The 27,936-nt window shown below is 47.2% G+C and overlaps 1 protein-coding gene across 7 annotated transcripts; it reads right to left on the minus strand.

Moving 5' to 3' along the window:
- Positions 1–5,645: 5,645 nt before the first annotated feature.
- Positions 5,646–14,643, minus strand: LOC123045702 (uncharacterized). Of its 7 annotated transcripts, none has more exons than XM_044468856.1 (10): positions 14,331–14,640; positions 14,040–14,154; positions 13,843–13,947; positions 13,682–13,759; positions 10,308–10,363; positions 9,408–9,465; positions 7,521–7,646; positions 6,840–6,935; positions 6,645–6,716; positions 5,646–6,146 (listed from the first exon to the last, which is right to left on the minus strand). In XM_044468856.1, exons 1-10 carry the CDS (start codon positions 14,477–14,479, stop codon positions 6,084–6,086), a joined length of 918 nt encoding a protein of 305 aa, XP_044324791.1. In that variant the 5' UTR covers positions 14,480–14,640; the 3' UTR covers positions 5,646–6,083. The 7 variants fall into 7 exon arrangements, with proteins under 7 accessions (XP_044324791.1, XP_044324800.1, XP_044324829.1 ...); XM_044468865.1 differs by having other exon boundaries at positions 13,682–13,723; positions 14,331–14,639; XM_044468894.1 differs by having other exon boundaries at positions 14,297–14,598.
- Positions 14,644–27,936: the final 13,293 nt, after the last annotated feature.

Genomic DNA, 27,936 nt, shown 5'->3' on the forward strand with positions numbered 1-27,936 from the left:
TTAACGTTACGATGACAGTTTCATTATGAGTTTATATATTTTGATGTACCGAAGTTTGTTCGGAGTCCCGGATGTGATCACGGACATGACGAGGAGTCTCGAAATGGTCGAGACATAAAGATTGATATATTAGACGGCTATATTCGGACACCGGAAGTGTTCCGGGTGATTTCGGAGAAAACCGGAGTGCCGGAGGGTTACCGGAACCCCCCCCCCGGGAGAAGTAATGGGCTTTATGGGCCCTAGTGGAGAGAGAGAGGGGCGGCCAGGGTGGGCCGCGCGCCCCCTCCCCCTCTGGTCCGAATTGGACTAGGAGAGGGGGGCGGCGCCCCCCTTTCCTTCTCCCTCTCCCCCTTCCTTTCCCCCTCCTAGTAGGAGTAGGAAAGAGGGGAGTCCTACTCCTACTAGGAGGAGGACTCCTCCTCCTTGGCGCGCCCCAAGGGCCGGCCGGCCTCCCCCTTGCTCCTTTATATACGGGGGCAGGGGGGCACCTCTAGACACACAAGTTGATCTTCAAGATCGTTTTCTTAGCCGTGTGCGGTGCCCCCCTCCACCATTGTCCTCGATAATATTGTAGTGGTGCTTAGGCGAAGCCCTGCGACAGTAGAACATCAAGATCGTCACCATGCCATCGTGCTGACGGAACTCTTCCCCGACACTTTGCTGGATCGGAGTTCGGGGATCGTCATCAAGCTGAACGTGTGCTAGAACTCGGAGGTGATGTAGTTTCGGTGCTTGATCGGTCGGGCCGTGAAGACGTACGACTACTTCAACCGCGTTGTCATAACGCTTCCGCTGTCGGTCTACGAGGGTACATAGACTACACTCTCCCCTCTCGTTGCTATGCATCACCACGATCTTGTGTGTGCGTAGGAAAATTTTGAAATTACTACGTTCCCCAACAATCATTAGCAGGGAATTACTGTAGTCTAATTATTCAGGCGTCACACTCGGCCCTGGATCGGGGCGCCCCTCTGATCTGGCGGCCGGTGGGTCAGAGTTCGCCGGGTCCGCCCGGATCTGGCCGGCGTGGCCCTGCCTCGTCCTGACCGGCTTGGGACGCGGTGTGGCGATCCCTGGTGGTGGCGGTGTGGGTCTTTCTCCATGCTTCGACGGGATGTGTGCGGTGGGTGGATGCCGGGGTAGCGGCCTCGGGTGGTGTGGACGGTGTTGCCTCTGCGGGCAACGACCGTGGGTGCTGGTGGTCCGCGACTTCGGCCGCGCGGGCGGCGAGGTCTCGGTGGACGTCTACTACAGTGGGTCGGGGTGCCCCTGTTGGGTTCCGTAGTAATTTCAAAAAATTTCCTACGCACACGCAAGATCATGGTGATGCATAGCAACGAGAGGGGAGAGTGCTGTCTACGTACCCGTGCAGACCGACTGCGGAAGCGTTGACACAACGTAGAGGAAGTAGTCGTACGTCTTCACGATCCAACCGATCAAGCACCGAAACTACGGCACCTCCGAGTTCGAGCACACGTTCAGCTCGATGACGATCCCCGGACTCCGATCCAGCAAAGTGTCGGGGAAGAGTTCCGTCAGCACGATGGTGTGGTGATGATCTTGATGTACTACAGCAGCAGGGCTTCGCCTAAACTCCGCTACAGTATTATCGAGGAATATGGTGGCTGGGGGCACCGCACACGGCTAAGGAATAGATCACGTGGATCAACTTGTGTGTTCTAGGGTGCCTCTGCCTCAGTATATAAAGGACTAGAGGGGGGGAGGCTGGCCGGCCAAGGTGTGGCGCGCCAGGAGAGTCCTACTCCCTCTAGGAGTAGGATTCCCCCCCCCCCAATCCTAGTTGGAATAGGATTCGCGGAGGGGGAAAAGAGAGAGAGGGGGCCGGCCACCTCTCCTAGTCCTAATAGGACTAGGGGAAGGGGGAGGCGCGCAGCCCACGTAGGGCTGCCTCTTCTCTTTTCCACTAAGGCCCATCATGGCCCATTTAGCTCCCGGGGGGTTTCGGTAACCTTCCCGGTACTCCGGTAAAATCCCGATTTCACCCGGAACACTTCCGATATCCAAACATAGGCTTCCAATATATCAATCTTTATGTCTCGACCATTTCGAGACTCCTCGTCATGTCCGTGATCACATCCGGGACTCCAAACAACCTTCGGTACATCAAAATGCATAAACTCATAATATAACTGTCATCGTAACCTTAAGCGTGCGAACCCTACGGGTTCGAGAACAATGTAGACATGACCGAGACACGTCTCCGGTCAATAACCAATAGCGGGACCTGGATGCCCATATTGGCTCCTACATATTCTACGAAGATCTTTATCGGTTAGACCGCATAACAACATACGTTGTTCCCTTTGTCATCGGTATGTTACTTGCCCAAGATTCGATCGTCGGTATCCAATACCTAGTTCAATCTCGTTACCGGCAAGTCTCTTTACTCGTTCTGTAATACATCATCTCGCAACTAACTCATTAGTTGCAATGCTTGCAAGGCTTATGTGATGTGCATTACCGAGAGGGCCCAGAGATACCTCTCCGACAATCGGAGTGACAAAACCTAATCTCGAAATACGCCAACCCAACATGTACCTTTGGAGACACATGTAGTACTCCTTTATAATCACCCAGTTACGTTGTGACGTTTGGTAGTACCCAAAGTGTTCCTCCGGTAAACGGGAGTTGCATAATCTCATAGTTATAGGAACATGTATAAGTCATGAAGAAAGCAATAGCAACATACTAAACGATCGGGTGCTAAGCTAATGGAATGGGTCATGTCAATCAGATCATTCTCTTAATGATGTGATCCCGTTAATCAAATGACAACTCATTGTTCATGGTTAGGAAACATAACCATCTTTGATTAACGAGCTAGTCAAGTAGAGGCATACTAGTGACACTTTGATTATCTATGTATTCACACATGTATTATGTTTCCGGTTAATACAATTCTAGCATGAATAATAAACATTTACCATGATTATAAGGAAATAAATAATAACTTTATTATTGCCTCTAGGGCATATTTCCTTCAGCCCCGTCACCCGGCATGCCTGCTTCGATGAAGTCGAACGCCTTCTCCGGCTGCGTGCGCTCCTCTGGCCAGGTCTTTGGCCGAGTGGATGGGATGGGGCAGGTCCGGGGGAAACCCTTGGCCGTCGGCGAAGGCCACGACAATGGCGGCGCCTTTGCTGGGCGTCGGTTCCCTTCTTGGAGGCCTTGTCGAGGTCCTCTCCCATCTTTCACTATGCTCTTCTTTTGGGCGAAAGCTCTAGTTCCCCTTGTGGGCGACGGCGTCGTACCCTCGTCGCGCTCCTTTTTGAAGGCGTGGCCTCGGGTTCCCGGAAGCACGGTGGGCGCTTTGCGGTGTGTGTGAGGTGTTTGGCAGCGGCAATGTGTGCAACGTTTCATCTATTCTACCGCCGGTCTTCATCTTGTGGTAGCGCTCCTTCGGCTTGAAGATGGAAAGGCATAGGTGGTGGTCGTCGTTTGGCGTCATGGTGCCATCGATGGCGGAGGAACCTGTCAAGGTTGGTACCTCAATCTGCTCTGAAATTGGACCAGTGGAAGATGGTGGCGATGACACATGTGAGTGCGTCGGACTGGATTGTGCCCCGAACCCGTTATGTGGCTCGATCGGAGATTCCGGCTTTAGATATTAGGTTTAGGTGAGAGGTCTGGGTATATGGCCCAGTTTGCACCCCTTCATCATATGGATAGGAGTGGGGGCATATGTTGCCAAGATGGCGGTTTCAGGCATATTGTTGTACTACTTTGTAAGGTCCTCGAGAATAATCAATAAAATGGCTGCATGCATCTCCCAGATGCAGAGGCCAGGGGTCATCCTCCTTTTCTAAAAAAAAGTTGACGATGATCCGGGAGAACAGAAAGAAGCCACTCTAAAATTTGTCTAAACCATAAATCATCACATGACCACCTTAGTACAATACGAATATATGTATATGCACATATACTCATCTATGATGGTTGAAACGAAAAATGTACAACATGAAAGTCGTGTGAAACATTGAGATGAAGTTATTGGTACAACCATTTTCTTTTCGGGTCTGACTAGGATCGACACGGCCTACCGAACGCATCATGCCGACTCCAATGTTGTCAACAACAAAAAAAAATCCAAGCCGACTCCAAAAGCACTTGCATGCTCGGCTACTGACTCGGATGTGGCTGCCGCGGCGTACGCTTGTATCTTCCTGCTTCTTCAGTCCCTGATCCGTCTGTATCATGCAGCAACACATGCAATTTTCCTTCAACCTAGCTGGCCACTGAAATCGTACGACAATGAAACTATGCAATACAAATGAAACATGAACTAGACCTATGCAACAAAGTTAACACTAACAGCCTCTCGGTCTCAACATCCGAAGATGCACACAACTGGTAATAAATGCGTGGTCAAGAAACACCTATTCGTAGGTTGATGTGGGCTCAAACTGTTTGCCGAAAAGGAACGCTGTCGACTTGGATCCACACCCGCGTGGGCTCGATGGGGACTTGGACAGTCTTCCGCTCGGCGGAGCTGGACTTATCACGTGATAGCCAAACCAAGTGCACTGACCACGTGCTACGTCACAATTCTACTAGTAGTATTATACCGTATATATTGCATCTAAGTACTAAGCTGCAGAGGATGTCCCCACCGATCTGTCGGAACTTGGAAAGTAGGAACAAGTAGCTACCTGAGCACAGCGCCAATAGAACAGCTGATGTTGCATAGATTCTGACACTAGGCACTAATAAAATTTACAAACAATCCCCTCCTGTTTAGAGGGATACGGAACAAACGCACCCCGTTTTCTATTCCTCAGTCCTTCGAGATGCTTCCGTATGCATGTGGCGCTTGCAGCTGCATGCAGGCGTGCCCACGTGTACACCCGTACAGAAACACTTCACGAAATAACACCAACCAAGCTTACACCAGGAGCCACAGGACAAGCAACAACACAACAACAGAAAATAATTTTCAGAAAAAAATGGCTTCAGTTCACATTATTTTTTGTGCTGGTGTGCTTTGGTGCGTGCGTCCAGCACCGCACTCCGTCCGATCGTTCGCAGAGGACAAGCTATAGGACGAAACGGATACAGTTGCCACGGTAGCTTTCGAGGCGCGTACGACAGCTCGGAGAAAAGCGACGTGGAAATTCGCGTGTTATTTTGCTCGGTCCTCGCGTGGGCTAGCTAGGCGCAGGCACTGATCGGGTCTTGTTTAATCCCGCCGTGGATTCATGCGATGCGTCATGGCCTCGTGGGTGGCGATGCCGAAACGAGCGAAGGGGAACAAACACCGGCGCCGGTCGAGGTAGTAGGAATAGAATCTCGTTCGAGTTCCGAGAATGCTTTTGGCATTGGCTCTCCATGCACGGGGCACACGGAGATGCGGTGGTACGAAGCAGCTAGCACCTACCGCAACATACTTATTCTGATGCTGCGCGCTCGAGTAGATCTCATTCTGATGCTGCCTCCGCTACGAACGGGAGCCTCGTTTTCAGTCCTCTAGTACGAAGAATATGGGTGAGCATGTACGAACGAGCAATTTAAGTTAGAGCTACAGTTTGATGCTTGTGACACTTGTGGATGGTGGATTGCATTGCACGCCCTACTGCGTATGAGAGATGACGTCGACACCCAAAACAGACAAGCACTCCAACAACTTGTACTCCTACACAAGAGCTCATGCTTGCGATTCATTGCTCACGAGAATAACATGAGAATTTTAGTTGTACAACTTTGCGATCGAATTGAGGCATCGAGGAAACTGGGTGACAAATGTGGAAATATACGCTGGGAGTCGCTAGGACTAGTTTTCCTACATCATCAGCGCTTCGCTTGATAAATTCTTCTGTTAGCTGTTTCTCTCTTGTATGCTGATTTCAGCTCCAGAACCGTTGGACAGCGACGTCTATCTGCTGTGCAAATTTCCAGATCTAAGAGTAAATTTCTCACAGCTTTGGGTTTCCGCGACAGAGTATGCATGTAGGTACCGAGCACAACCCCTTAGTGAAGATGAAGATGGTCGCGTGATGAAGATGAAGATGATTGAGTGGCAATGTATCAGGACTGCAAAAACAAGGGGCAGTCCAGCACAATCGCTATCGGTAGTACGTAGCCAATATGCAAAGCAGAACGGATGAAGCTGTGGTCACAATCAACTCCTGCAATGAGATGTCCACCGATTAGTTTTGCTGTTATTACTCTATAAAAAAATAGTTTGCTGTTGCAAGATACTCCATCCGTCCCATAATATAAGAGCGTTTTTTGACACTAATGTACATAAAAGAGAATATTCGTTTTTTTAGAGTACATAAAAGAGAATATTCATTTTTTTATTCATGTTTTCCACCAGAAAAGCATCATGCACTTGCTCCAGTGACCTTTCTAGTTAAAATACTTTGAGGAGTACTAACTTGCTAGCTTTCTAGTTCATGCTAAATATCCTTTTTGGCAAAAAAAGAAGGAAGAAAAAAGTTGCCTCAGATGTTAAGTAAACCAAGCACATTGACTCATCCGTATTATAAACCTAAATGTAGTTTTAAACTCCAAGAACAAATATCCACAAGTTTGGCATAATAAAAATTGATACTTCTAATCCATCGTAAAAAAATGAAACCATACCAAGCAACAATACACACATATCGCCATGCATACTGTACCTGGAAGTTATAAACAACAGAAGGAATATAGTGACCAAGAAACTGGGAGAAATTGGCCAGTCCGGTATAACCCTGAAAGCAAAAGGATACAAAGAAGTCATACTGAGAAGCGATTAAGAAAGCTGGAGAAACAACACGGGAAGAGAAACTAATACAACTAATCTGGATTGCGCTGTATTTGAACAGTTCACTAACCAGGGATGCAGCAAATATCGATCCAAGTACCAAACTCAAACTACGAAGCACTCGCTTTGCCATATGTATACCTCGGCCTTCAACCTCACCGTACTCCTGCCATAAACATTGTATTTGGATATTATGTTCAATCACTCATCGAGTAAATAATATGTCTAGTGAATAGGGTAATAACTAATTAGAAGAAGTACAAGTGATCCAATATTCCATCTGTTGACAGCACCACCTTGTTCAGAACCCCAAAACTGCATTTAGCTAAATTTGGTGCACAACCATTATCCTCTTTAAAAACATGTGCATGTCTTCCTACTAAAATATATGAAAACAAACTTAAAACAAGCATGTACTAACATAATAAAGCATTTTCAACTCAAGGAGATGCCATTCACTCTATAAGATGTCTTCTTTCATGAAGTGTGAAGCTACAAACTATTGGCCTAGTAAAAAACACACATTGGACTATTGCACAGAAGAAATAAATGAATTTTAATGACAAGTGTGTTCTTCCAAGCATTATAATAAAAAGGGGGGAGGAAAAACATCTCACTTTAACTCCCATGATTCCAAAGGTATATTTTTGTTATTATATTTGTACTACCTAAACAAACCCTGGACCAATAGATCGTTCATGTTAATGCCAACATTGTGTAGAAACTACTCCGTACTTAGGAAGATCCTTACATTGTATACAGGAGTTATTACTGGCTCCGTAGACTTCAGTTTCTCAAGTACTCGATAGAAATAAGCAAAACACAAAAATTGCAAGGGTTTCCAGTCTGCATGGCCCATGGTCAATATGCACGTGATCTGCAAGAAAATATACAAACGAACATAATAGAACAAACTACATATGTTTGCTGATTCCATCAATATAATTAAGTGCGACGAGATAAATGTGCATACTGACCAGGGACCCCTCCCAGCCCCCGCGTCGCTCCCAGGGGCGACTCGGGAGGCGAAACCCTAGCCGCCGCCCAGGCTCCCCTCCTTCCCCTCCCTCTCCTCGCCGTCGCCGGAGGATGCCGGCGGGCAAAGCCCTCACCGGTGGACGGCGGCGGCGGGGCCCTCGTTCGTGTGCTCGCGCGCTGCTGCTGGGCGCGCTGGAGCGGCGGGAGCGCGCGGTGGCGCGGCGGGCGGCCGTTTGCTCGCGGGGAGGTCGAGATGGGGTGGACTGCGTGCGCGGTGGCGCTGCCATGGCGGCCGCCGGCCGCTGATGCGTGCGGCAGAGTTGAGGGCGCCCAGATCTGGGCCGCACGAGCCCGCCCAGGCTCTGCCCCCACCAACCCTTCTCCCTCCTCCCACCCCTCCCGGCCGCCGCCGGCGGTTGCCGCTGGGTTAGTAAGCACGCGTGCGGCGACCCTGACGGTTGCTGCTCCGCTGTGCCCCGGCGGATCCTGGCGGCGGAGGCTGCGGGCCAGCGCGGCGGCGGCGTGGTGCAGGTGGCTGCTGCCGCCTGCTGGACGCGCTCCCGATGGTGGCCGGCCTGCTGGAGCTGCGCTGGTCGGTGCCCACTCCTGCGACGACAACGTTTCTAGGCTTCCCCCATGTGTGTTGGTCTTTTCCGACGATTCTGCGCCATGCCCGGTCTGCCACTGCATCTGAGGTCTTCGTTCTTGGGTCGGGGCGAAATCCCCGCGTGGCGACGACCTGCGCTGTCTACGGCGACGCCCGAGGGTGCCGTCACCTCCTTGGAGGCGTTGGCATGACCCTGACCGGACCTCCTCCTCGAGCACCGGGAGAAATCCTAGGTCCGGCCTCCCGGACCGGGCAGCGGCGGCGTCTCAACGCCGTTCCCCTCTTGATGGCGCTGCTTTGGCTGCAAGTGGAGTTCTTGATGCGACAGATGGTGGTTGGCGATGCATCGCTCTGGCGTAGACTGCTACACAAGGAGCAGGTCGCAACGTTTGCCTGCGCTGGCGCTCCCCAATGAATGCTACACCAGTTCCAATCAGGCCCTGCCTTCACCCGTCGACTCTCTAGGCACATGGGTGCGAGGTACGTCGGCATGGGCAGTCCTGAAGCTGCATTCGTCCCTGGAAGTGTCTTGCAATGGCAGTGATGCTGCCCTGTTGCTCCGAGTCTCGGTGCTTCGCCATTTTGGCTGGAGGCAAGGCTGGGCGAGGCCTAATGTCGTTGAGTGTCTGTAGTTGAGGGCACCTCCTCACCTAGCTGTAGTCATTTGGTGAGGACGGTCGTGTGTGTGTGTGTGTCCCTCCTTTCTGAAGGTTGTACCCCCGATGTCTTCCTGTTCAATGCAATGAAACGCAACTCTTTTGCGTTTTCTCGAAAAAAAAAATGTGCATACTTTCATAGAACAATTTGAAAAGGTACAAATGCATAGAACATTTAAGCTAAAGCTAAATTATTCCGAAGTAATGCTAAAATATGAAAAAAGAAAAGAGAAACATCATTCAGTCGTTTCCAAGTTAAACTTCTGTGTTTGAGACAACATGGAGTGGAGCTGACCAAAGCAGTACTGCAGTTTTTTACTAAAACACAAAAAATATTAATAATTGCATATGGAATCATTTAGATTTTTTATGGATATTTCAGAAAAGAATTTCTTACAAATGTTGCTGATATTGCCATATTTATCTGGAGGTCCTTTGCAGTCGCTCTAGAGTATCTGGAAGATGACCAGTATCAACATATTATAAACAGCATTATCCAATGCCCAGCGTGAATATATTTTGCATAGAACTAGCATAAAGACTTCACATTTATCAGTAACATGTGAACAGATCAACATTCATCTAAGAGAAGTCAAAATAAGGGTCTATCTATAAGCAAAATAAATAAATAAATAAATAAATAAGGACCAAACAAACCGATTAACCTACTCGCTCACTGGTTTGGTGTTCCAACCGTCAGCTCAGCCAGTCAACCCGTGGTTCAAAATTTCGAACATAATATATTAAATTGATTTCAAATTAAATATAAGCTGATAGCACTTCATATGCTCTAAAAATAGTCTACAACTTACTTGCCACATTTCTCACAAAGGCTATGTAGCCCATGTTTGTATTGGACCCCAGCTTGATGGGTTTGAGGCCTCAGCTTCACGCCAGGGTCACATGCTTTATTTTGGTACTATTTTCTCAGTTTTCAAGTCAAACAACCTTTTAGGCAAAAAGGACCGGATCAGGCACCAGTTCTGGTTTATTCTGGTTGGACCACAAGTCTGGTTTCGTAAACAATGTTTGTAAGGGCATATTTGACACGTGCAGCTTTCACAGAATTAGTTCCATTCCCACAGGAAACGAGAAAACTCCCGCAAATCAAAGAGGCCCTAAGCGTTGAGTAAGTCAAGAGAAGGATGTTCAGTTGTTCATGTTCACGCATGCATAAACAAGGCAAGCTGAAGGTTCATATGAGTGCTGGGTGCATCCATGTAAATCAAAATGTACACAATATGATGAACAAACATATATGCAAGAAAAGTTTGGTTCTGATATCAAATGACTATACCTAGGTCCCCAGGGAACTATTGGTTGATTATCAGCATATTTGATGTCCTTCGACACCTAACATCCAAAAGAGTGAAAATATCAGAATAAAGAATTCAGATGATACTCCTCTCAAGGCTAGTGGAACAAACTCTAATTACTTCTAGGCCTAATAGATAGTAATACTCTGAATTCTGATGATTTATGGGTGTGTCTAGGGCACATCTAGATGTGCTCTAGTTATTGCACATCTAAGTGAGTGAATCATGCATAAAGAGGAAAAGGAAAAAGAAAAAGAAAATATCCACACGAATCTCAATGTAAGATCAATGACATAGGACTTAGATGTGCAATACTTATGGCACATCTAGATGTGCTTTAGCAAAACTGATGATTTATTGATCATGGGAGAAGCCCAATATATAGGAGGAATAGCTTGGCTGACAAGCCGACGCAAAAGGAAATACAATCTGGACTCTGAAACAGGTTCTAATCTGGACTCTGAATCTAATACGAATCTGAACCTAATAACTAATCTAGACTCTGAATCTAATACGGATCTGAACCTAATAACTAATCTAGACTCTGAATCTAATAACTTGTAGCAGTACAGGAATCCTAGCCTGTTATGGCGCTGCTAGAAGGAGGGCGCGAGAGGGCCGGCCGGGGACCTTTTGCCCACGGCCGGGCAAGATGGAAGGGATTTCCTTCTTAATTCTTGCTTGATTAGATTGATACATCTCTCTTTATATAGAGAGATTTACTTGACTCCCAAGCAAGGCTTACTTGACCCCTAAGCAAGCGACCCTTATCTCTAATTAACCCTAAGACTAACGGGCTATACCGCCAGCCCAGGCCATTAGGCCCATTACGTACTATAACACTACACCCCACCTGGACATGCAGCTTGTCCTCGAGCTGCAGCCTAACCAACTTATAACCATGACTAGACGCAACACAGACCTAACACCTAAAAACAAGCCTTTTACATCTCGGCTTGTTTTATTACTCTCAACCTGAAATGGACTGGGATGATTTATTTTGAACCTCTTAACAAAAAGTGGATACCATCCGCACTTCGGACATGCACGTGTACAGCCACCTGGATCCCATGGACACCATCTGGACAAAAGGAGTGCATGTGTATGGCCACCTGGAAGTGGTCGCAAGAGCGACCAGCAGAGGCGCCCTCGCGGCGGCCAGCGGCGGAATGCAGTGGTGCTACGCGGTGCGCTTCTGTCGGTGACACCATGCCTTCTCCCCGCCGGACGGCTGTTGGTCGGCACCGCACATAGAAGAGTGGAGGGCTGTCGATGGAGAATGGCGAGAGGGGTGCACCTCCCCAACCGCTGATGTCGCAGACTTTGAGGGCGTTGTCCGTGGGGAAAACAGCATGCCCAAGATCCCCGACGCAGCGGACGAGATCGAGGTCCTTTGCGCGGCGAAGCGCAACTGGGAGGAGCGCCAGCTGTAGACCACGCAACTCCCGCACACGCCGACGCGCTAGGAGGCCGCGTGCAGCAGCCTGCAGCCTCACCTCCGCCGACACGTGGCGGCTGGCGGGTAGTGATCCAAGCTGGAAGAGGTGACGGCGACGGCGGGAACTTGATCTGCTGGATGGGGACGCCCCGGGGAAGCGGTGATGGCGACGGCGGTAACTTGATCTGGTGGATCAGGACTCCCGTCGGTGCAGTCGATGCGGGGCCGGAGCTGACCGGCGATGGCTGTTGTAGTTGCAGCGGCTGCTGCGGCGGAGCGCCGGGCGCGGCGGAGGTCGCCAGGAGCGGTGGCTGCCACTGCAGCCAGGGCGGGGCGGTGGTGGCGGTGGTGGCGGTGGGTGGCAGCTGCTGCAGCGGCCCGGTGAGCGCGGCGGTTGCCACGGCAGCTAGGACGGGGCGGTGGTGGCGGTGGATGGCAGCTGCAGCGGCTCAGCGAGCGCGACAGAGGCCGCCTGGTGCGGCGGCTGCCACGGCAGCCAAGACGGGGCGGCGGATGGCAGCTGCAGCGACTACTGCAGCAGCCCGGCGAGCGCGGCGAGGGCCGCCTGGTGCGGCGGCTACCACGGCAGCCACGGCGGCGCAGCCGGGTGCGGCCCGTAGGACCCGGCCAAGAACAGGCGGATCTCCTGGACCGCCTGTGTTAGGTCCCGCAGTACCCCGGACACCTCCTCCGGGGTGAGGACGACGGGGGCGGGCTCAATGGAGGATCCCGATGCGGGTAGGAGCGGGGCGACGATCGTGGTGGTCGCCGGAGGCGACGAGGTGACCGGCAGCGGAAGAGACAGGTTGGACGGCGGTGAAGACATGATCGAACCGAAGCTAACTGATACCAAATTGTTATGGTGCTGCTAGAAGGAGGGCGCGAGAGGGCCGACCGGGGACCTTTTGCCCACGGCCGGGCAAGATGGAAGGGATTTCCTTCTTAATTCTTGCTTGATTAGATTGATACATCTCCTCTCTTTATATAGAGAGGTTTACTTGACTCCCAAGCAAGGCTTACTTGACCCCTAAGCAAGCGACTCTTATCTCTAATTAACCTTAAGACTAACGGGCTATACCGCCAGCCCAGGCCATTAGGCCCATTACGTACTATAACATAGCCACTTTGGGCTGGACCAGGGGGTGGTGCGGCCAGGGCTGCGGCCCTCCGACCATATGTGGTTCCCCACGTAACAGCTAGCCAAAGATTTTGATGGATTCCAAGAAGTACAAACTCCTTGCATCCAGCAATATATCCATGAAGCCAAATGAAGTTGAATTCAGTGCAACATAATTGACAGTGCTCGACAAAGCAACCATTCTAAAGTGACCAACTAATCATAGACCCATAGATGGTTACATATATATCTCTATACAAAAATTTAAAACATTTGTTAAACAAAACTATGTGGCTCATCAGCAAATAATTTGCAACATAGCAATTATGTGCTTATTTCAGCATTAAGAAACTTATCAAGGAGCGACAATGAATTGGACAATTGGTTGCAAGCGTCCACTGATCCACTGATTGAGAGACTCCGGGCAAGCATCTAAAGCAAGGTAGTCAGAATGGCAATTTTATTGTACGGTTATACGACTTTACGATTCAAACTAACCACTCTGGTTCTACGATTTTCGTTAGTAGAATTCACATCTCAATGATTCTGATAGTTAAGATTCTACAATTTGCGATCCTATCATCAGAGCTCCATTAGGATTCAGAATCACGGTTCTCACTACCTTGATCTAAAGGACTTGTTTCGAAAAACAGCATATAGATTGCCGATGGTCCTGCAACTACAATACCTCTTACATCTCATCCTAAGCAAAGTCGTATACCAGCTGATGTGAACATTTGATTGGATGGACAACATGAATTTCCATATTTAACAAGGGCAAGCCCGTCATGAAAGCTAACCTGGACTGATCCATATGCCACACCTTTCTTCCGGTTCTGCACCTGTTCCATCATGATCGTATCATAAGCCGTCTCTAACTGAAATCAGAAGAGCTCTAACTCATTGACACACTAACACTAACACAAGCACCAAATACAGAATGACAAGGACCCAAAACTACCTTCAACAAGTATGCAGCATCACCACTGTTCTCGGCGTTCTTTCGACGCCACTTGTAGGCCATCTTCACCTGGTCGAACCCATCAAGCGGACTGATGGCCCAAATCTGGCAACAGGGACCATAAGTTACAGCAAGGCCGGCAAACATGCTCACAAGAGCGGCTCCCAATTGCTAAACATGAAAATAACCAATTCTACCTCGTACGGGTTATCATTCTCCCCACTGCCGAAGTGAGGGCTTCCTGCCCCTGCCGCCGATGCAGCTGCAAGTACACATCCGCCGCGCTTCAACGGCACCGCCACCGCAGGGAACCTTTTGGTCATCATAAGGTTAAGTTTATAAAGCATTGCGATAATTGAACGGAAAAAATGAAACCCCACCGACAGCGTCAAATTGGGGTAAGGAATTTCGCCACATTGGGATCACCCGGCACGCTACGATTCTACGAACATACATGAATACGTATTCGTTGGTGTGTGGGGAATTGCCTCGTGGGGCGCGCGACGAGAGGAGCGAACCGGGGAGGCAGGATTGTGAGGCGCAGGTGGAGAGAGGAACAGGAGGAACATGCGATATTCCGGCGGCCGAAGGAGGAGGGGGAGACAAAGGTGGCCGCCGCCGCCCTCGTTGCTGCCATTGAGAGCGTGGACGGTTGCGTGGTCGCCAGTTCCGATGGGCAAAGGGGGCTGGCTACCGGCGGAAGCGGAGGCGAGGAGGTGGTGGCGAAGCCATGGAAGAGGGTGGCGGTGAGCTCTATCTGCGGCGTTCGGTAACTGTAAAAGAAACGAGGATTTAGTGGGCCCAACGGGGCCTTCTCGGCCTTTGTATGGGCCTGTTATCTGGGCGTACCATCCGGCAGATTTCTCTTTAGAGCCTGTTTTTGGTTGGGAGCCCCAGCCTGCGAAATCACTAATTGAGAATTACGCTTGTGTGAATTTTGCGTTCTTTTCCCCTAGGGTTTCTAGGGTTCCCTGTTTTCCTCTGGCGATCTATTCGACGAAGTCTACGTATATCCTGCCAAACGCTCGGATCCGTCCAGCGGCGGGGAATCCACACCATTATATTGCGAAAAGGAACACGGGTTGTATGGGGGATCCGTCATACACCCTAGCGGCGGCGGCGGAGCAGGAGGGCTCGATGGGAGATTCGTCAGAACCCAGGTCTGAGGCGGCGGCGGCTGGAGCGGATCCTATGGCAGAGGGAATAGAGGCGCAAGAGGTGGATGAGCTGGACCGGGATGAGGAAGAGAAAGGCTATGACCATTACGGACCAGAGCCATATCTGGTTGATCAGTTTGAGGGGATGAAGTTGCACGGTGAAGAAGAGGAGGATCTGGACTTCTCGGAGGTTGTTGATGACATGATTCAGGGAGTTCGTTGGCTGGCTCTGTTCAAGGTGCATACCACCCACCCGTTCAACCACGGGGCGCTGCTGACCCAGATGTGTAATGCCTGGGCATCAGCTAAGGGGATTACTTTCAATGTGAAGGGTCCAAATCTCTTTTTGGTGCAATGCCATTGCTTGGGGGCCTGGAAGAAGATAATGGAGGGAGGACCTTGGCTGTTTCGCAAATCACTTGTTGTGCTGCAGGAGTATGATGGTTTCTCAGATGTCACCAAATACAAGCTTAACAAGGTCCCGGTTTGGGCTAGGATCCAGGGTCTCCCGGATGGCTTGACGGCGAAGAAGGAATTAGCGGAGAAAGTTGCTGCAAAGGTGGGTGAACCACCATTCACTGTCATAGTTAATGAAGGTGTTATAAATCCAGGCAAGGCGTTACGGGTGAGAGTTTTTCTGGATGTGGCCACCCCACAAGTACGGTTTGTACCAATTACTCTCAAGGAAAGGAAGAAATACAGTGTCTTTTATGACAAGCTGTCAGACTTTTGCTTTGTGTGTGGCCTAATGGGACATCTAGCTGACGAGTGTAGCGATGGAGTCCCTGATCCGAGAACTTATGAGTGGAGCGAGTGGCTGCTCTAGAACTCTGATACAGGCCCTAGCCGACCGGTTCCAGGCCGTGGTGCAGGATGGGAGGAGGTATGCGTGATAGGATGGGAGGAAGAAGTGAACGCGGTGGGAGACAGGGAAGAGGACCAATGGGGGAAGCAAGACATTCTGATGACGCTCGAGGGCAAGTCGGGATGGACTATACGCATACTATACTGTCCAGTTCTAGGGATAAAAATATATGGACGCGTCTAGTATCTCCTGACGGGACAGTCAACGTAAGAGGGCAGCCAGTTCCAAATTTAGCTGGCAAAGTGGTAGGTACAGTGATGCTAATTGAAGGAGCATCTTCAACAGTGGCTGATGATGGAACTGCTGGAACACCGGGCAAGGATTCGATAGTGAAAAGAACGAAACGGGGTGGAGATGGTAAAGAGACTGAGTTAGATCTCATGAATTTGGTGGCCTCCGAGGAGGAGGACCGCCGGTCCCAATGAATGCCTTATGTTGGAACTGTCGAGGTTTGAGTAACCCCTCGACAGTTCGCGAAGTCCGTGAATTCATGGCTAAATTTACCCCGGCAGTGTTGTGCCTAGTCAAAATGCATATCTCTCGTGCATGTGCCGATATTTTAGCTCAGCCGTTTGGTTTACAAATGCTTTTGCCGTAGGTAGCTCGGGTAGGAGTGGAGGTCTTGTAATTTTCTGGAACAATGAAATAAAGCTTGAAGTTTTTGGTTACACTAGATATCATATAGATTCTACAATCCATGATCTTGGCCCAAGTCAGTGAGAGATACACAACTTGGGATACATAATTTTCCCTTCCTGGAGCTTCCAATATGCCATGGTTAGCATTTGGTGACTTCAATGAGGTTTTAACACAGGTGGAACATGAAGGAGTAAATCTTCGACCTCAGGGACAGATACAAGGCTTCAAAGATGCACTAGATATATGTGGTCTGATGGATCTGGGTTTCAAAGGAAGAATGTGGACTTTTGAAAAAAGAGTAGCGGGGGGATCTTACACAAGGGTCAGGCTTGACCATGCTGTTGCTGATGCGGAGTGGAATGCTATATTCCCAAGTGCCGAGGTGGAGAATGTTACGGCAGCCTGCTCAGATCATGGTCTGATAGTCTTAAAACACTACGAAAAATACACTTCCGTGATGATACGTGTTTGTCACAGTAGGTCACGTTTTCTATCATGCATGTACATCCATGACGATTTTATGATAAAATCAAGATAGTCATACCTGTGTTGTCGTAGAAGTGTTCCATGACATTACCAAAATTATCATCACGAAAGTGTCCGCACTTCCATGACGATAAATCGCGCGTCACACAAGTGCTTTCGTCAAGGGTGACCGACACATGGCATCCACCGTAATGGGTCGTTGTTAATCTATCGGGTTCCGGTTTGGATCCGATAACCCATTAACAACCCGGGCCAATGGGGATTTTCCACATGTAAAGTTCTCATTTGGCGGGGGAAACACGTGTTGGCTCACTGTTGGGACAGATGTCATCCACTCAATGGACAGGAGGCGCCTATGATAGGTTGACATGTGGCACTGCTACCTCTTGAGCACTGCGTTGGTTTTTCCCGAAGAGGAAGGGATGATGCGGCAAAGTAGCGTAAGTATTTCCCTCAGTTTTTGAGAATCAAGGTATCAATCCAGTAGGAGGCTACGTGCGAGTCCCTCGTACCGCACAAAACAAATAAATCCTCGCAACCAACGTGAATAGGGGTTGTCAATCCCTACACGGCCACTTACGAGAGTGAGATCTGATAGATATGATAAGATAATATTTTTGGTATTTTTGTGATAAAGTGTCACAACCCCAGATCAGCCCTTGCTTGATTTTTCTTGCATCCATGCATCATGTCTAATTTCTTTTAAATTTGAATTGGGGAATTGGAGAGCCTCAGAAATCAACATTAAAAATTGCTTCAAATGTTTCCAAGGAAATGTTCCTTTTCAGCTTTGAAAAATATTGGCAAGAATAAAATTCAAACCAATATTTTTGGAGGTTCAAAAGTATTTATCTTGGGCCTTTGAGTTAAATCCTATAGTATTTGAATTGGATTATATTCATAATAATTATTTTACTAATCCAATAATTCTGAAAATTGGTGGGTGGCTCTGAATATATTATACATAGCCACATGATTATTTTCAGAAGCAAAAAAATAGTTTAGTGCCTGAACTAAATCAGAACACAAAAAAATAGAAAACAGAACAGAAATTATGAAAGACAGAAACCTCACCCAGGCCTTACCTGGCAGAAGAGGCCCAGTCCACCAGGGGCTGAGTGGTCTTCTTCCTCCTGCCAGGAGGACAGGCAGGTGCGTGGCGAGCGCGCCGACGACGCCTTGCCACCTCCTGCTTCAGCCGCACGACCCCGGCCCTCCAGATGTGCCACGGAGATGCCCAGCGCTCCCTCTCGTTTCCCCTCCTCTCCCTGGACCTCACTCCCCTCTCTGCTCTCTCTCTCTCTCTTTCTCGCGACCGAGCGGAGCTTGTCGCCGTCGTTCGCCGTTACCGCGGCCACCGGCCACCAGACTCCTCACCGACGAGTCCCCGGGCTCCGCTTCCTCGCGCTGAAGCTCTCCGCCAAGCCAAGCATCTCCATACAACCTGCATCGCCGTCACCATCACCATCTTCAACCTCGGCCGCCCGAGATCGCCGGCGACATTTCATCGTCACTAGCCCCTCCCCGAGCTCGCCGTCTCCTTCGTACGAACCGCTGTGAGCCCCTCTTGCTCCTCCCCTTATCTCCACACCCACGCGCGTGCTCTGGCTCCGACCCCACCGTACCCGCAAACTCCACGCCGCCGGCAATGTCACCGTCGTCGCTACAGCCACCGGGGCTCAAAACCGAGTGAGGCATCGTACTCCACACCCTCCCAGGAGCCGAAAATCCCCACCTGCTCGATCTATGGCGCACCACATCGCCGTTCCCGAGCACGCCGAACCACGACCGCCACAAAGCTCGTCGCCGGTGCCCCAGCAGGCCACCCCAGCTCCAGCCGCCACCACCACTGGATGCGCCCCTCCGCCAGCTCCCTGTAGATGCTCCCCGCGCGCCAAATGGGCCCTGCAGCGAAATCCCGACTCCCTCCGCCGCAGATTTGGTCGCCGGCGGTTAAACGCCGGCAGCTGACGTGGCAACGTCATTAGCTTGAGCTAATTACTGCATTAATCTCACCCTGTGCCACTAACAGATGGGCCCCACACCCTAATTAACCATGGGGTAAACCCCTGTTTAGATTTAACCTAACCACAGTGGCCCACGCGTCAGCTGACGTGGCCGTTGACTGGGCCCACAAGTCAGCGACCCTAGCCAGTACCGTGACACTGACCTGTGGGACCCACAGGTCAGGTTTGACCCGGACCAACCCCTGTTGACTTGCTGACATCACACAGACGTCATGCTAACGCAGTTAACCATTTTCTGGTTTTAAAAATAATCAGGAAATTCCAGAAAATGTTTAAAACTTCAAAAATTCATAGAAAATCAACCGTAGCTCAGAATGAAATAAATTATATATGAAAAATGATCAGAAAAATCCAAAGAATCTGTTTATGCCATGATCATGCATGTTTGAACAAGTTAACCTCACTGAATAGGACAAATGATGATTAGGGCAAATTATGAAATAACATTTGGAGTTGGAATTTGATCTTGTTTGAGTTCCACTTCAATTAAATTGGCTAGATATTGCATTAGGTCAATTAAGTACCTTAATATGTCATATCATTCATTCGCTTGTGCATTGCATTAATTGAATGTTGTTTATGTTCCCTTGCCGGTAATTGTCCCCCCTCAGTAGATGTGTTTCGATGGTGAATTCGATGACACCGATGAAGAGCTATAATATCTTCTGAAGTGCCAGGCAAGCAAGACCCCTTGTTCATTCCGATACAATCCCACTCTCTCGCTCCTGCTCTCTTTTACTACATTAGGACAACAACGATTCAATTGTTACATGTTGCGGTAGTTGAACCCCTTTCCCCTGCATGACCTGTCATTGCCACAGTAAATAGATGAAACCCACTAGCATGAGTAGGAGTTGTTTGAGCCCTGATGTGCCTACTCATTCATGTTTGTTTGTCATGCCTGCTATTGCTTAGAGCCGTGTCAGGTCTGATTCATCGGGGATGAATTGGAAAGTTGTGAACATGTCCTACTGTGTGTGAGCTAAGTGTGTTGAACATGATTTGGTAAAGGTATCGATGAGAGGCCATGTAGGAGTACATGGTGGGTTGTTTCATTGGAACCGTCCTTAAGCACCGAGATCTGTATGTGTGATTTAAGAACCATCTACTACCATGCATTGGGCCCGAAACCAATGGACCCTCTCGGCTTCTTAACCACTCTAGTCCTCTGTCCAGGAGTTGCAACTAGTTTCTGGTGTTTATAGGATATGTGTTGGCGGCCGTGCGTAGCGCTGACCCTAGGGGTGGGCTATGATGCGGTGGATACACCATGGTCGGGCATGCCGGGCGCTCGTTTGTTGTCTCGGAACCCTGTACACATCGTTCGGGGCCGTATGTGGAAACCTCGGCCGGACTCCCTGCGGATGGAACCTGGATAGGTGATAAACCTGGAGTAGAGACTTGAGTGTTTAGGTAGGCCGTGGCCGACACCCTCGTTGGGCTTCCGCTTGAAGGTTGCCGAGTACATGTCGTGTAAATGGCGGTAAGTGGTGAGAGCGTGTGTGAAGAAGTACACCCCTGCAGGGTTAACATCATCTATTCGAATAGCCGCGTCCGCGGTAAAGGACTACTTGGTTGCCTATACAGTTCATAGACAAGTGAAAGTGGATACTCTAAAATGCGCAAGATAAGCGTGAGTGCTATGGATGGCGTTCTCGTAGGGAGACGGGAGCGGATCCATAGTGGTGTATTGATATGGTGAATATGTGGACTCGTGTGCGCCACCTCAAAAGAGTTGCTTGTAGTTGTAGTTCAGGTTAGCCACTGAGTCAAAGCTGGCTTGCTGCAGTTAAACTCCACTACCCCTTTGTTGATACCGATGCATATGTAGTTAGTTCTAATGTAAGTCTTGCTGGGTACATTTGTACTCACGTTTGCTTAATTTATGTTTTGCAGAGAGACTTCAGTCTCGCTAGTAGTTCCGTGTGGACTTCGACGCTTAGCTTAATACCTCAGCTACGATCTTGTGCCCTTGGCAGGATCTGGTAGATAGTCAGGCTTCTTAGCCTTTTTCATTTGTAGATGTCTGTACTCAGACATGTTAAGCTTCCGCAAGTGCTTTGATTTGTATGCTATGATTGTTGGGTCATGAGACCCATGTTTGTATATCTCGCTCCTCGGAGCCTAATGAATAATACTTGAGTCGTAGAGTTATGTTGTGATGCCATGTTGTACATATCGAGCATATTGTGTGTATGATTGAAATGCTTGCTATGTGTGGGATCCAACAACCTAGTTGTTTATCCTTGGTAGCCTCTCTTATGGGGAAATGTAGTCTAGTGCTTCCATGAGCCATAGTAGTCCGCTACAGCCCGGTTCACCGGAGTCCTGCTAGCCCAGCACTACTGCTCAGGACACTTGACTGGCCGGCATGTGTTTCACTTTGCTCCTGTGTCTGTCCCTTCGGGGAAATGTCACGCGGTGACATCCGGAGTCCTGCCTAGCCTGCTACAGCCCGGGTTCCCGGAGTCCTGTTAGCCCAGTGCTACAACCTGGATTCACACGCTGCTGACCGACATGCTCGATGTGATTCATGTATGCTTGTCCCCATAGGTTGGTGCCGCTTTGGGTTCACGACTAGCCATGTCGGCCCGGGTTCTCTGTCATATGGATGCTAGCGACACTATCATATACGTGAGCCAAAAGGCGCAAATGGTCCCGGGCCATGGTAAGGCGACATCCATGGAATACCGTGCGTGAGGCCGCAAAGTGATATGAGGTGTTACCGGCTAGATCGATGTGACTTGGAATCGGGGTCCTGACATAAAGATGCAAAGTAAAATAAAGGCAAAGTAAAAAAGCAAAGGAAATAACTAAGTAGTAGGAGATTAATATGATGAAGATAGACCCGGGGGCCATAGGTTTCACTAGTGGCTTCTCTCGAGAGCATAAGTATTCTATGGTGGGTGAACAAATTACTGTTGAGCAATTGACAAAATTGAGCATAGTTATGAGAATATCTAGGTATGATCATGTATATAGGCATCATGTTCGAGACAAGTAGACCGACTCCTGACTGCATCTACTACTATTACTCCACTCATCGACTGCTATCTAGCATGCATCTAGAGTATTAAGATAAAAACAGAGTAACGCCTTAAGCAAGATGACATGATGTAGAGGGATAGACTCATGCAATATGATGAAAACCCCATCTTGTTATCCTCGATGGCAACAATACAATACGTGCCTTGCTGCCCCTACTGTCACTGGGAAAGGACACCACAAGATTGAACCCAAAGCTAAGCACTTCTCCCATTGCAAGAAAAATCAATCTAGTAGGCCAAACCAAACTGATAATTCGAAGAGACTTGCAAAGATAACCAATCATACATAAAAGAATTCAGAGGAGATTCAAATATTGTTCATAGATAAACTTGATCATAAACCCACAATTCATCGTCTCAACAAACACACCGCAAAAAGAAGATTACATCGAATAGTTCTCCACAAAAGAGGGGGAGAACATTGTATTGAGGTGAACTACTCACACTTCATCGGAGGGGCTATGGTGTTGATGTAGAAGCCCTCCGTGATCGATACCCCCTCCGACGGAGCTCCGGAACAGGCCCCAAGATGGGATCTCGTGGATACAGAAAGTTGCGGCGGTGGAATTAGGTTTTTGGCTCCGTATCTGATCGTTTGGGGGCACGTAGGTATATATAGGAGGAAGGAGTACGTCGATGGAGCAACAGGGGGCCCACGAGGGTGGAGGGCGCGCTTGGGGAGGGAGGGTAGGCGCGCCCCCTACCTCGTGGCCTCCTCTTTTGTGTCTTGACGTAGGGTCCAAGTCTCCCGGGTCTTGTTCGTTGAGAAAATCACGTTCGCGAAGGTTTCATTCAAGTTTGGACTCCGTTTGATATTCCTTTTCTTCAAAACCCTAAAACATGCAAAAAACAACAATTCTGGGCTGGGCCTCCAATTAATAGGTTAGTCCCAATAATAATATAAAAGTGAATAATAAAACCCAATAATGTCCAAAACAGTAGATAATATAGCATGGAGCAATAAAAAATTATAGATATGTTGGAGACGTATCAAGCATCCCCAAGCTTAATTCCTGCTCGTCCTCGAAATGATAAAAGCAGAATTTTTGATGCGGAGTGCTACTTGGCATAATTTTAATATAATTCTTCTTAATTGTGGAATGAATATTCAGATCCGAAAGATTCAAGACAAAAGTTCAAATTGACATAAAAATAATAATACTTCAAGCATACTAACTAAGTAATTATGTCTTCTTAAAATAACATGGCCAAAGAAAGTTCATCCCTAAAAAATCATATAGTTTAGTCATGTTTCATTTTCATCACACAAGAATGTTCTCATCAGGCACAACCCCGATGACGAGCCAAGCAATTCTTTCATACTTTAGTAATCTCAAACCTATAAACTTTCACGCAATATGTGAGCGCGAGACATGGACATAGCACTATGGGTGGAATAGAATATAATGAGGGGGTTATGTGGAGAAGACAAAAAGGAGAAAGTCTCACATCAACGAGGCTAATCAATGGGCTATGGAGATGCCCATCGATTGATGTTAATGCAAGGAGTAGAGATTGCCATGCAACGGATGTACTAGAGCTATAAATGTATGAAAGCTCAACAAAAGAAAACTAAGTGGGTGTGCATCCAACTTGCTTGCTCACGAAGACCCAGGGCACTTGAGGAGGCCCATTGTTGGAATATACAAGCCAAGTTCTATAATGAAAAATTCCCACTAGTATATGAAAGTGACAAAACAAGAGACTCTCTATCATGAAGATTACGGTGCTACTTTCAAGCACAAGTGTGGCAAAGGATATTAACATTGTCCCTTCTCTCCTTTTCTTTTTTTGGGCCTTCTCTTTTTTTATGGCCTTTATCTTTTTTTGGGGCCTTCTACCCTTTTTTGTGGCCTTTTCTCTCTCTTTTTTTAATTCCTCACTTGGGACAATGCTCTAGAAAATTATGATCATCACACTTCTATTTATTTACAACTCAATGATTACAACTCGATACTAGAACAAAAGATGACTCTATATGAATGCCTCCGGAGGTGTACCGGGATTTGCAATGGACCAAGAGTGACATGTATGAAAGAATTATGAACGGTGGCTTTGCCACAACTACTATCTCAACTACATGATCATGCTAAGCAATATGACAATGATGAATGTGTCATGATGAACGGAATGGTGGAAAGTTTCATGGCAATATATCTCGAAATGGCTATGGAAATGCCATAATAGGTAGGTATGGTGGCTGTTTTGAGGAAGATATAAGGAGGTTTATGTGTGAAAGAGCGTATCATATCACGGGGTTTTGATGCACTGGCGAAGTTTCCGCCAACTCTCAATGTGAGAAAGGGCAATGCACGGTACCGAAGAGGCTAGCAAGGATGGAAGGGTGAGAGTGCGTATAATCCATGGACTCATCATTAGTCATAAAGAACTCACATACTTATTGCAAAAATCTACAAGTCATCAAAAACCTCGGTACTACGCGCATGCTCCTAGGGGGATAGATTGGTAGGAAAAGATCATCGCTCGTCCCCGACCGCCACTCATAAGGAAGACAATCAAATAACACCTCATGTTTCAAATTTGTTACATAACGTTTACCATACGTGCATGCTACGGGACTTTGCAAACTTCAACTCAAGTATTTCCCAATTTCACAACTACTCAATTAGCACGACTTTGATATTATTACCTCCATATCTCAAAACAATCATCAAGCATCAAACTTCTCTTAGTATTCAAAACACTTCTTAAGAAAATTTTACTAATCTTGAATACCTAGCATATTAGGATTTTAAGCAAATTACCATGCTATTAAGACTCTAAAAATAATCTAATTGAAGCATGAGAGATCAATAGTTTCTATAAAACAAATCCACCACCGTGCTCTAAAAGATATAAGTGAAGTACTAGAGCAAAACTATATAACTCAAAAGATATAGGCGAAGCACATAGAGTATTCTAACAAATTCCAAATCATGCATGGCTCTCTCAAAAGGTGTGTACGGCAAGGATGATTGTGGTAAACTAAAAAGCAAAGACTCAAATAATACAAGACGCTCCAAGCAAAACACATATCATGTGGTGAATAAAAATATAGCTCCAAGTAAAGTTACCGATAGAAGTAGACGAAAGAGGGGATGCCTTCCGGGGCATCCCCAAGCTTTGGCTTTTAGGTGTCCTTATATTATTTTGGGGGTGCCATGGGCATCCCAAAGCTTAGGATCTTGCCACTACTTGTTCTATAATCCATCAAATCTTTACCCAAAACTTGAAAACTTCACAACACAAAACTTAAAGTAGAAAATCTCGTGAGCTCCGTTAGCGAAAGATAAAATAAAAGACCACTTCAAGGTATTGTAATGAACTCATTCTTTATTTATATTGGTGTTATACCTACTGTATTCCAACTTCTCTATGGTTTATAAACTATTTCACTAGCCATAGATTCATCAAAATAAGCAAACAACACACAAAAACAGAATCTGTCAAAAACAGAACAGCCTGTGGTAATCTGTAGCTAGCGCAAGATCTGGACCCAAAAAATTCTAAAATAAATTGCTGGACGTGAGGAATTTATCTATTAATCATCTGCAAAACGAATTAACTAAATAGCACTTTCCAAATAAAAATGGCAGCAGTTCTCGTGAGCGCTAAAGTTTCTGTTTTTTACAGCAAGCGTAACAAGACTTTCCCCAAGTCCTCCCAACGGCTCTACTTGGCACAAACACTAATTAAACACAAAAAACACAACCAAAACACAGACTAGATAAATTATTTATTACTAAACAGGAGCAAAAAGCAAGGAATAAAAATAAAATTATGTTGCCTCCCAACAAGTGCTATCGTTTAACGCCCCTAGCTAGGCATGGCAAGCAAGGATAGATCTAGGTATTGCCATCTTTGGTAGGCAATCCATAAGTGGCTCTCATAATAGATTCATAAGGTAATTTAATTTTCTTTCTAGGAAAGTGTTCCATGCCTTTCCTTAATGGAAATTGGAATCTAATATTTCCTTCCTTCATATCAATAATTGCACCAATCGTTCTAAGGAAAGGTCTACCAAGAATAATAGGACATGAAGGATTGCAATCTATGTCAAGAACAATAAAATCTACGGGCACATAATTCCTATTTGCAACAATAAGAACATCATTAATTCTTCCCATAGGTTTCTTAATAGTGGAATCTGCAAGGTGCAAGTTAAGAGAGCAATCATCAAAATCACGGAAACCTAACAAATCACACAAAGTTTTTGGAATCGTGGAAACACTAGCACCCAAATCACATAAAGCATAGCATTCATGATCTTTTAATTTTAATAGTTGGTTCCCACTCATCATAAAGTTTTCTAGGGATAGAAACTTCCAATTCAAGTTTTTCTTCATAAGATTGCATCAAGGCATCAACGATATGTTTAGTAAACACTTTATTTTGACTATAAGCGTGAGGAGAATTTAGCACGGATTGCAACAAGAAAATACAATCAATCAAAGAGCAATTTTCATAGTTAAATTACTTGAAATCTATTATAGTGGGTTTAGCAACATCTAGGGTTTTAATTTCTTCAATCCCACTTTTATCAATTTTAGCATCAAGATCAAAAAATTCCGAATTCTTGGAATGCCTTCTAGGTAAAGGTGGATCATATTCAGTCCCATCATTATTAAGATTCATATTGCAAAACAAAGATTTAATAGGGGACACATCAATAACTTTTAGATCTTCATCTTTATTTTCATAGGAACTAGAAGAACACGCTCTTATAAAGGCATCTTTCTTAGCACACATCCTAGCGGTTCTTTCTTTGCACTCATCAATGGAAATTCTCATGGCTTTGAGCGACTCATTGATATCATGCTTAGGTGGAATAGATCTAAGTTTCAAAGAATCAACATCAAGAGAAATTCTATCAACGTTCCTAGCCAACTCATCAATCTTAAGCATTTTTCTTCAATCAAAGCATTAAAATTCTTTTGCAAAGTAATAAATTCTTTAATATTAGATTAAAAATCAGAGGGCATCTTATTATAATTTCCATAAGAATTGTTGTAGGAATTACCATAATTATTAGAGGGATTACTAGGATAAGGCCTAGGGTTGAAATTTCCTCTATACGCGTTGTTACCAAAATTGTTCCTACCAAAAAAATTCACATCCATAGATTCATTATTATTCTCAATCAAAGTAGACAAGGGAATATCATTAGGATCAGAAGAAACACTCTTATTAGCAAATAATTTCATAAGTTCATCCATCTTTCCACTTGTCGGATTTCGGGTTCCGGCAGACCCTTGAGGTTCGAACACTGGGATGCGCGTGGAGATTTCGCCTTCTACCTACCTGCGCCCCACCGCCGCGCTAAGATCTAAGCTGTGGAAAGAACAGCACAAGAGACACGGAGTTTATACTGGTTCGGGCCACCATTGTGGTGTAATACCCTACTCCAGTGTGTGTGTGGTGGATTGCCTCTTGGGCTGATGATGATGAGCAATACAAGGAAGAACAGCCTCGCGAGGGTCTGTTCTTGGCTGGGGCTATGAACTGCTGGGAGCAGTTCAATCACCCTTCTCTCTCTTTCTCTCTCTCTCTCTCTCTCTCTCTCTCTCTCTCTCTCTCTCTTCTCGATTCTCTCCCCGATTTCGATCCGATCTCCTCTACCCTGTGGGTGGCTAGTCCTATTTATAGGCAAAGGCCCTGGTCCTCTTCCCAAATATTGAGCGGGAGGGCGCTAACAATTGGCCATTTTGAAGGGGAACATCTGGTACACTTATCCTGACTAAAGTTGGTCCTCGCCTGCCAAAGGCTCTGGCGATGACGCTGGCTTGGGCTCCACAATGACTTCCTTCCTGCCGTTGGGCCGGTCTTGGTCTCGTTGCACCGAAATGGGTGCCTTTGCTTGATGCTCTCGCCTG

The sequence above is a fragment of the Triticum aestivum genome, chromosome 1A, assembly GCF_018294505.1.
Source record: "Triticum aestivum cultivar Chinese Spring chromosome 1A, IWGSC CS RefSeq v2.1, whole genome shotgun sequence".
Taxonomy (NCBI): Eukaryota; Viridiplantae; Streptophyta; class Magnoliopsida; order Poales; family Poaceae; genus Triticum; species Triticum aestivum.

Bases quoted from the DNA above. Each gene is read 5' to 3' on its own strand.
- LOC123045702 (XM_044468856.1), bottom strand. From the start codon at position 14,479: ATGGCAGCAACGAGGGCGGCGGCGGCCACCTTTGTCTCCCCCTCCTCC. The intron at 14,155-14,330 runs GCAATTCCCCAC...GATGACCAAAAG, and splicing joins CTCGTCGCGCGCCCCACGAG to GTTCCCTGCGGTGGCGGTGC. The intron at 6,147-6,644 runs GTACAGTATGCA...ATCTCATTGCAG, and splicing joins CTGTTGTTTATAACTTCCAG to GAGTTGATTGTGACCACAGC.